General features: G+C 38.3%; 1 protein-coding gene across 2 annotated transcripts in view; it reads right to left on the bottom strand.

The window, feature by feature from the left end:
• Positions 1-697: 697 nt before the first annotated feature.
• RBM26 (RNA binding motif protein 26) overlaps positions 698-8,672 on the bottom strand; it is a 44,775-nt gene continuing 36,800 nt past the window's right edge. For both annotated transcript variants that reach the window (XM_035114901.3, XM_060273354.2), the window contains 4 exons: positions 7,718-7,927; positions 6,739-6,825; positions 4,114-4,227; positions 698-1,530 (listed from right to left, as the gene is read on the bottom strand). In XM_035114901.3, the coding sequence (XP_034970792.3) occupies positions 1,441-1,530; positions 4,114-4,227; positions 6,739-6,825; positions 7,718-7,927 (501 nt within the window). In that variant the 3' untranslated portion in view covers positions 698-1,440. The remainder of the gene's footprint in view (positions 1,531-4,113; positions 4,228-6,738; positions 6,826-7,717; positions 7,928-8,672) is intronic.

Below are 8,672 nucleotides of genomic sequence, written 5' to 3'. Positions count from 1 at the left end.
AATATTATAATCTGGTGCAAAATTGTATCTATAGGGTAGATTGAAGGGGCAAGGAGGCATGCCTGGTCTGGCTACTTCTGGGATCCTCCCTCCCAGGAAAGAACCTATCAGAGACCAGTCTACCCTATCATTTGTAAAGTGATTGGACCAGATTTCTGAATGTTCTTCTTTTTTTCTCCCCTGTGGTCCCTTATGCCTTGTCTATTAGGGCAGGCATCCCCAACCTGCAGCTCTCCAGATGTCTTGGCCTACAACTCCCATGATCCCTAGCTAACATGACCAGTGGTCAGGGATGATGGGAATTGTAGTCCAAAACATCTGGAGGGCCAAAGGTTGGGGGTGCCTGTATTAGAGCATAACCCATTTTGATAACCTCAATTTTTATTCTGTGTGCAATATTGAGAGCTTAATGAAGAATAAATAAAATTAATACCTACCGTTCAAGTCACTTTCTTGCATTTTTTTAAACTGAGTTTCCGCCGCACAAGAAAAACAAGTCCTCTTGGGTTTCTCAAATGTGAGTGCGGCCATGCCGTTCTTGAAGCAAGAACTCCCTTTGAAATCCTGGTTCTGAAGTTAGGTAGCCGGCTGGCAATTGCGTATAAAAGGATTTTCATCATTTGGCTTCAAGGCCAAATTGTTTTATTGTTTATAAGGTTGAAATAGTGATAGTGATTCAGCTCTTTTCGTGAAAATGGGGGGGTGGGGGGTCGCCACATAGAATGGTCTCTCTCTTTTTTCCAATTTTTTTTCTTTGTTATCATGGGCCATAGAATAACGTTCATTATTGCTTTTTTTTTTTTTTTGCTTTTTTTCCCCAAGACCATTCCATCTCTTTATTTTTTTAAACATCTTAAAGTGATAAGGAGATATATGCAAAGCAGTCATACACTGTATCATTAAAACTCATACGTAAAATACGTACACAAATCCAACAAAAGGCTAGTACATAGTAAAGCCTAAGTATACTACTATGCAATATTATGAATACATAACTTTAGAGACTTCGGTTTAGTAATGTTATCTATTATTATTTCTGAAAACATTCACAAAGATCTTAAATGCAAATTTCCATTCCATACTTGGAATAAAACAAAACAAAACAAAAAATCTATGTTATAACAACTCTTGGTCATCTTGTTGTGTGACCAATTCTTTAAATTACAAAGAACCCAAAGAATTCCATAATGTTTCTGTAGGAGTAATAAAAACATTGCATATGTTCCTAATATGATGTCTTTAGCAATCATTTACCGAAATGTAAATGCAACTCCAACATCAATCACTCAAAAGACGGGACCAATCAGCTGCTTGAGTCTTATCTGAAATCCAAATTCACCACTTTCACCCAAACTCCTCGAAGTACAAATATGCAAAAGTACATTAGAAAATGCTAATGCAACACAGGAACAGTTCTAGCAGTCTCAGTAATCCGCTGAATCATCTTCTCCAAGAACGAGATTCATTGTCGTCGTCTTCTTCATCATCATCTTGAAGCAATGAGTCATCGACCAGGGATTCTTCCTGAAACTGAAAAAGAAATGTTTCGTATTTTTCTTAATCATTTAATATTTTTAATTATTGTTGTGTTGTTATTTGTGTACAGGCATGGTCCTCACAATAAACGGATTTGTTGTAAGACCCTGCCGGAAGCACTGAAGATATGAAAATCCCTAACGAAAAGGGTGTGTGTGGCATTCAGGCACTTTTTGGGACTTTGCAAATTGCTTCCGCAGTTTGAAAGAATGGGAAAAACACAATACCTGTGGAAAATCAGAATGTTAGCATCTTTCACGCCAAGTCTTGTTGTTTATGAAGATTAACAAATGGAGGGAAATTCTACAGATCATGAGATATACATCTCATGCTGGGATTCATTTATTTATGTTGAGCCGTTATGCTGCTGCAAACTGTATAACACTTTGAAAAGCTATCTAATAAATTCTAAACAACACTGATTTATTATGTAAGTGACATGATAACGGTTGCAGGTCTTGTCTGGACAAGCCAATTTCAAAATGTGATTAATGTTGCTGGCTAGTTTTGGCAAACCACCGTTTAACCACACTTCAGTGTGCGTGTAACAGCAAATCACGGCTAGCTACAAATGGAAAAGAAAGTTTCCAATCTCCTCATTGCAACTGCACCAGAGGTCTACAGGGGAGAGCATGAGTCATTTGCTCATTTATTTTACATCCAAACCCATTGTGCACCGGCCCACACAGGGCTCACCAGGGTTGAAGTCCTGTGCTCTGAACACTCGGCAAGACAGCAGATGCATATTCAGTTTTGGTTTGCATGCCACATTAAAACATAGTTAAAATAAACTTTAATGTAAACATGCATTGTCCTGGTACATGTGCTGAAATCACAAGCTAAAACACTCCCCTGACCACTTCCTGCTGCTGCTGTACTGCTGGGAAACAAACCATGGTTTGGCTGGTCATTATAGCCAACCCTGGACTTGTGGTTTATTTCCCTCCAAGCAATCTACAAGATATAAGCCCTAAACAAACCTTGCTATCTAGTAATGCACATATATTTTACATTCATCCTGAGCATTTTGGATAAGGTTGAACCCGAGTAAGGAGAACACAAGCTTGATCTATCCACTACTGAGCCAAAATTCTCTCTTCTTATTTATTTAATATTGATAATTACTTAATGTTTATTTAAATAAAAAAATTTTTCCAATCAACACATACTACTAGTTCAGAATGAGAGATAATCCTTTCCAGTGAGAAGTTATGAAACTAATTTTTCATAAATGGAGTAAGCATTTTCTAGGAGGTGCTTATGCAAAGGTCAGAGCCAAAACCCATAAATAACAGAAAATATCCTGACATTGGAACAGCAACTCTGACAAAATTTATAGTGAAAGCAATGTAGGTTCTCACTCATAATTTACTCTACAGCTGATACATCCAGGACCTGGTGATTACAAATATTCTATTTCAACACTCCTTGGTGTCTGTGCTAGAAGCACTCATGAAATTCTATCTTAGGAAAAGCTGACATTTAAGAAATACAAAATGCTTGAGGGAACTTTGATTGGAAATCCATTATGTATGGGAATTTATTGAAGAAAAGAGGGGACTGGTTCTGTAATACTGGAAGAGAACGTAAATTAATATAACCTGGTTAAGTAAATCAGAAAAAGGCCAATGCATACAGGACAGAAAACATGACTTAAGTAACAGAATATACATTAAGACTATGAGCTAGGAAAAGGAAGGAAAAAAGGAAAATATAGGTGCATGCTGTGCCAAAACTATTACAAATGCAAAGTACACAAGTTCAGAGGAAATTAAGGATTCCCAATTGCATCACAAGATAGCAAAAGAGAGTGTGCAGTATTTTTACATTCAGCATATACACCAAGTAAGATCTGAATATCAACCACTTGCAATAGTTCTGCATGAAAATTATTATCTGAGCATGCTATTTTGAATGCACTAGTTTGATGCTGTAGATAGAACCGGAAGTCTCAGTTTTAAATTTCTGCTTAGGCACAAAGCAATCTGGATAGCCATGGGCAACTCACTCTCTCACACAGGATAAATATGATAACATGACCCCTAAACTACTTGAAAGGGGGAACAGGAAACAAAATGTAAAAAATATATAAAGGTTGCTCCAATGCACAATACATGGAAATTCAATGAAATTGTAGGGATATTAAGACAAAAGCGTGTATATGAACTGCCCACTCAACTTTTGAATCATAGTCTATGGATGGTATCTGATCAATGTCATATTCTGAGTAGACTCACTGAAATAATGGGCACTTATTAATATATTATTTTACATTTTATTAATAAAAAATAAATTGACTTACTTGAGTGGGTCAACTCTGAGTATGATTTGGTTGCATACTAGCCCTAAGAGCGTTATATTGACATCCTCTTTTCAATAATTGTTTTTTGAGTTTTCTGCTAATATTTCTGCTACCAAAAAGACACACCTTCCCCCAGAGAAAACAAGTGGTATTAGTGTTACGAAATTACCAGAGCTGTTATGAATCAGCAAAGGCTACCTTTACTAAACAGCAACAGTAACAAGTTTCTATTCCTTCATCTGTTTGTAAAGGAGGAGGAGACGACACAAACTTACTTCCTCTTCATCTGGTTCAGTCTCCTCTGTTTCCATCGTTGAGATATTTGCGACTGGCTTGTTCCAGGCCAACTTCAGGTCCTGCCCTTTGAATCGAGATCCATGGATAGCAGCCTAAAGAGAACAGCAATATTATCTTTAACACAAAACATGTCCTCTGGGGGAAACGGTCCAACGGCCACAAGTACCAGGGCTGAAACCTGGATAAGCTGTGTGCGCCTCTGTGTAACAAGGCTGCAATCGAAGGAATTGTCCCAACCCTCAGGACTTGTGTTTTTAGGACAGTATTTCACTATGCTACATGGCAAATCACTTTGGAAACTGTGTGTACTAACAAAAGTAGGTTATGATATAGAATTGGGCGGTGGGGTATTTTTTTTGGGGGGGGGTTGTTGTTCAAAGAACAAATCAACACCCCAGGGGGCATCTCCAAGTCCTTCGGCAAACTTTAATGCAGGTGTGAGCAAACCCTACAAGGGCATACTAGGTATACTGTAGTCTTAGTGTTGCAGATTACTATTTCAAAGGTAAACGTGCATGCAAGCCTTTTCATATTTCTTTTGGTGTCTTACACATACACAAGGCAATGAAGAAAAATGATTATTATTTTTTAAAGTCCTGAATTATTTCAACATGCAGGTAGCATACTGTTCAGAGAAACCAACTGTTACTGAACAATCTCCTCATTGGTGTTTTGCTTTTGAAATATTGATAATTTTTAATCTTCATACATTATTACTACTGCCCAAAACGGGGAATCCTGAAAATAAAACTGAGTTGATTATTTTTATAAAGAAATAAACTTAAAGAATATAACTTATTCTGCCGGAAAGCATTCCATTTTCTGTAAAGGCTTGGTAATTGAAATGTAAAAAATAAAATAAAAATTAACCTATGGGATATTCATGCCTTCTTAAGTACCAGCTGCATTAAGTGGCTGCTTTGGAAATAGTATGTTCAAATTAAAGTAACATGAACTAGCATAAATCAGTGTTAGCAACATTCCGAAATAACTGCCACAGTCACAAAAGATTTATAGTACAATCTGAAAGTACAGCATAATGTGAAATGTGGAAACAATTACATGTTTGATGACATCTGAACATGAATTGTGTGATATTAAGGTCCCCAGGTATAAATTTTAAATCTGTACATATAAATTTATGATCAATTTTAAAAGATTCCATGCCTATTAAAATGCAGCACAGGAGGGGTTTTTTGTCCATGGTCTCATCACAATGTCACAAACTGGAATTTTTAAAGAATACTTATATATGACATTTGGGTTCAGAAACAACTTGTAATCTTTGAAAGAAATTACTGCAACATAAAAATGCAACATTTTACGACTAGGGAATCCTCCTCACCCTTCCAAGCTCAAATGCACACGACCATAAAACTTAAACCTCTTTCATTCAAGACAGTAAAATATTAGCTACCATTCCTTCAAAGAAAGCTATAACTACTTTGAAGATTAACTTCTACTACCAATTATTATTTAAAATATATTTGATTTGCTAACAAGTAGAAAGTTAACATGCAGGTATTTGATTTATACACTATTAACTTTTTTTTGTTAGTTTTTACAGCTAAATCAAGTTCCTCTGCTTGTATTCGAGAAAATTTTCATATCCACAGCACAATCGGATTCAAAGTTTTAGAGAAAACACAAATGTGTTGTTCCATTCGTAATGTGCATAGAGGACCCCTCTTCCAGGTACTCAGGGTTTTGGAGCGCATCTTTGGGACCTTAACCTTTCCAAAGTAATTTTGCACAAAACTTTGCTTCACCATTTGGTGATGAAATACTGTTAGAAGCTGCAAGATGTTAAAGAGAATCCCAGTTGACGATCCCTGTGCTCACAAGCGTGGAAAACAAACGTGTTACAAGGAATTTAGGCATAGCTCTTTCTAGCTTTCATAAAGCACATTTTCTCTTGATTCTTCAACTAAAAGCTCAGAAAGAGAACTTATAACCAAAGAAAACACCAATATGACAAAAGCTGATAAATAGAACAGAGGTCAGCGTTTCAAACTGTATTTTTCACCCACCAACACATCCCCAACCCTGAAGGGAAGAATTCAATGTAGTGCTATGGCAATCATTCCCTAGACACAAGCATTTCCGTATGATGCATAGAACAACCCCCCCCTCCCCACATTCTGCATGCTGTTGTGGAGGTTCTCTCAACGCTCCCAGAGCCAATCGGTTGTCTGTGTGGTGGCCGGGCCGGGGGGGGGGGGGAATCCCTGCAGCACCAGCAGAAATCCTTCCATTAACAGGACTCCTTAGCTGAATACAACCCAAAATCCTTAAGATTACATTGCCAGACACACTTCATTATAGAAACCGCCCCGCCCCCAGCAGTCCTCCGTCCTCCGACATCTTAGATTGAAACAGGAAAATGAGAGCAAAGCCTCTGTACACACTCACTTTATTTCAGTGGTTTGGCCTTCATTATTTAATTAAAAAACTGAAGCCAGACAAAGCGTATGCTAATACACAACACATGTACTACAGATAATAGGAAAGGGGAGGAACACAGAAGCTCTATACAATAGTTAGATGCAGTTAAACTCAACCTTGCCGCCTAACATGAAAACAAAAAAGGAGGATATACTTACTGCCTCGGCTTCTGCTCTCGTCTTGAAAGTAATCACTGCATGGAGAGACGAGTCATCTATCTGGCAGTCTTCAATTTCACCATATTGCTTTTTAAGAGGAGGAAAATTGTCACCTTACTGAAATAATCTCTCCTCGATACAAATGCTACACACATAACATGCAAGGGCTGTTAACAGTTCTGGACTGATAATGCAACCTAATGGTCCCAAATCTTCTAAGATAGTTCTAAAATAAACCATCCCCAAAAAATTTTAAAAATGGAAGAAAAGGAAACTGAAAAATGAAACTTAAGCAAATTTAAATATCAAGGAAAACAGATATTCAATTTATAAATAGGTCACTATTGATAACTTTTATTATTCCAAAGAGAAGCCCAATACAGTAATTTATTAAGTCGGATGTGCTTGAAGTTTGACCTGAAACTTTGCTTGCTTTTGGCTTTGGATCAAGAGAGTTATTTTCAGTTCTTAGTTCCGCTAAGGGTAACGTCACATGAGTATGTGAAATAAACTCCATGTAGGAAAAAACATAGGCATTGAGTGTTTTACACAGGTCAGGGAATGGCTGTTGCCTTTCTAATTAATTTATTCACAGTAGAAACATACTTCAAATTCTGCAACAGCACACTCTTAAGATAATTTCTGTGTAGAAAATGTGTAACAGGTACCCATTCGACTTTTCTCTGAAAGACTGTTTGCCAGCATGGATGGACAAGTTAGGAAAGGCATCAAAACAAACCTGCGGTAATGACTATAAGAACCAATCATCCCTGTCCATCACACTTAATTTCACATACTTGACAGAACATTATTATAGTGCCTGCCTAGCCTAAGGCCTTCCTCTGGAAGTTAGAGGTGCATATTTGATTTACAACACTTTGCTGATTTTCACTGATCACAATCACGCTGCAATAGAACGTTAGGTTTCTAAGACATATTATCACACTGAGATCAGGAAGGCAGTGGGGCGGGTACATACCGCAAAATGAGGAAGGAGATCTTCTCGGTCGTTCTCTGTAAAAGCAGAGATTTCAAGTGCCCTTGGACGATGATCCACCACGGCATGGTTAGGAACACCTCTTCCCCGACCCCGGCCTCGTCCTCCCCTGCCTCTGCCGCGAGACGCACCGCGACCTCGTGTATGAATTCCTCTTCCACGACCCGAGGACAAAATTCCTCGTTTCGCAGCCTAACATGTAACAGTAACAACATCTAATACAAGCCAAACTTATCAATATGCGTTATACTACTGTAAACCTTAAAACACCTCAATGATATACCAGTATTATTCTTATTATTCTTATTATTATTATCATTTCCACATTGCAATTGGGGACTCAGGGGAGATTGTCTAATTGCAGTGTTTCCCAAACTGTTTTCAGACTACAATTCCCTTCATCCCTGACCACTGGCCTTGCTAGCTAGGGATGGTGGGAGCTGTAGTCCAAAAACAGCTGGAGACCCAAGTTTGGTAAACGCAAGTCTAATGCTACCTCGGGAATTTATGGCAGAGGTTAAGATTAGAGCCAGAGGCTTGCCGATTGACAGCTTACTTCCTTTGCAACACCACACCAAGTCTCCTTGAAGAGCAAACCTCTTGAAACACACCCAGAGCAATTACACATGACAACTTTCACACTCAGGTACAGATTCTAGGACTCCCAAAGACATTTGATCATTCCAGATGCTTACATCAGTGTTTCTCGACCAGTGTGCCTCCAGATGTTTTGGGACTACAACTCCCATCATCCCTAGCTAGCAAGACCAGTGGTCAGGAATGATGGGAGTTGTAGTCCCAAAACATCTGGAGGCACACTGGTTGAGAAACACTGGCTTACATCCACCCATTCATTTCCTTTTCTCTCTAATATGTGGTAGTGGCCAGTCTGTTTTGTCCTGGGCCAAATTCATGTCTGCCCCATTTAGAAAACACT

This window comes from Zootoca vivipara, chromosome 4, assembly GCF_965207765.1.
Source record: "Zootoca vivipara chromosome 4, rZooViv2.hap1.1, whole genome shotgun sequence".
NCBI classification, from domain to species: Eukaryota; Metazoa; Chordata; class Lepidosauria; order Squamata; family Lacertidae; genus Zootoca; species Zootoca vivipara.
This window is presented reverse-complemented; position numbering and strand designations above follow the sequence as displayed.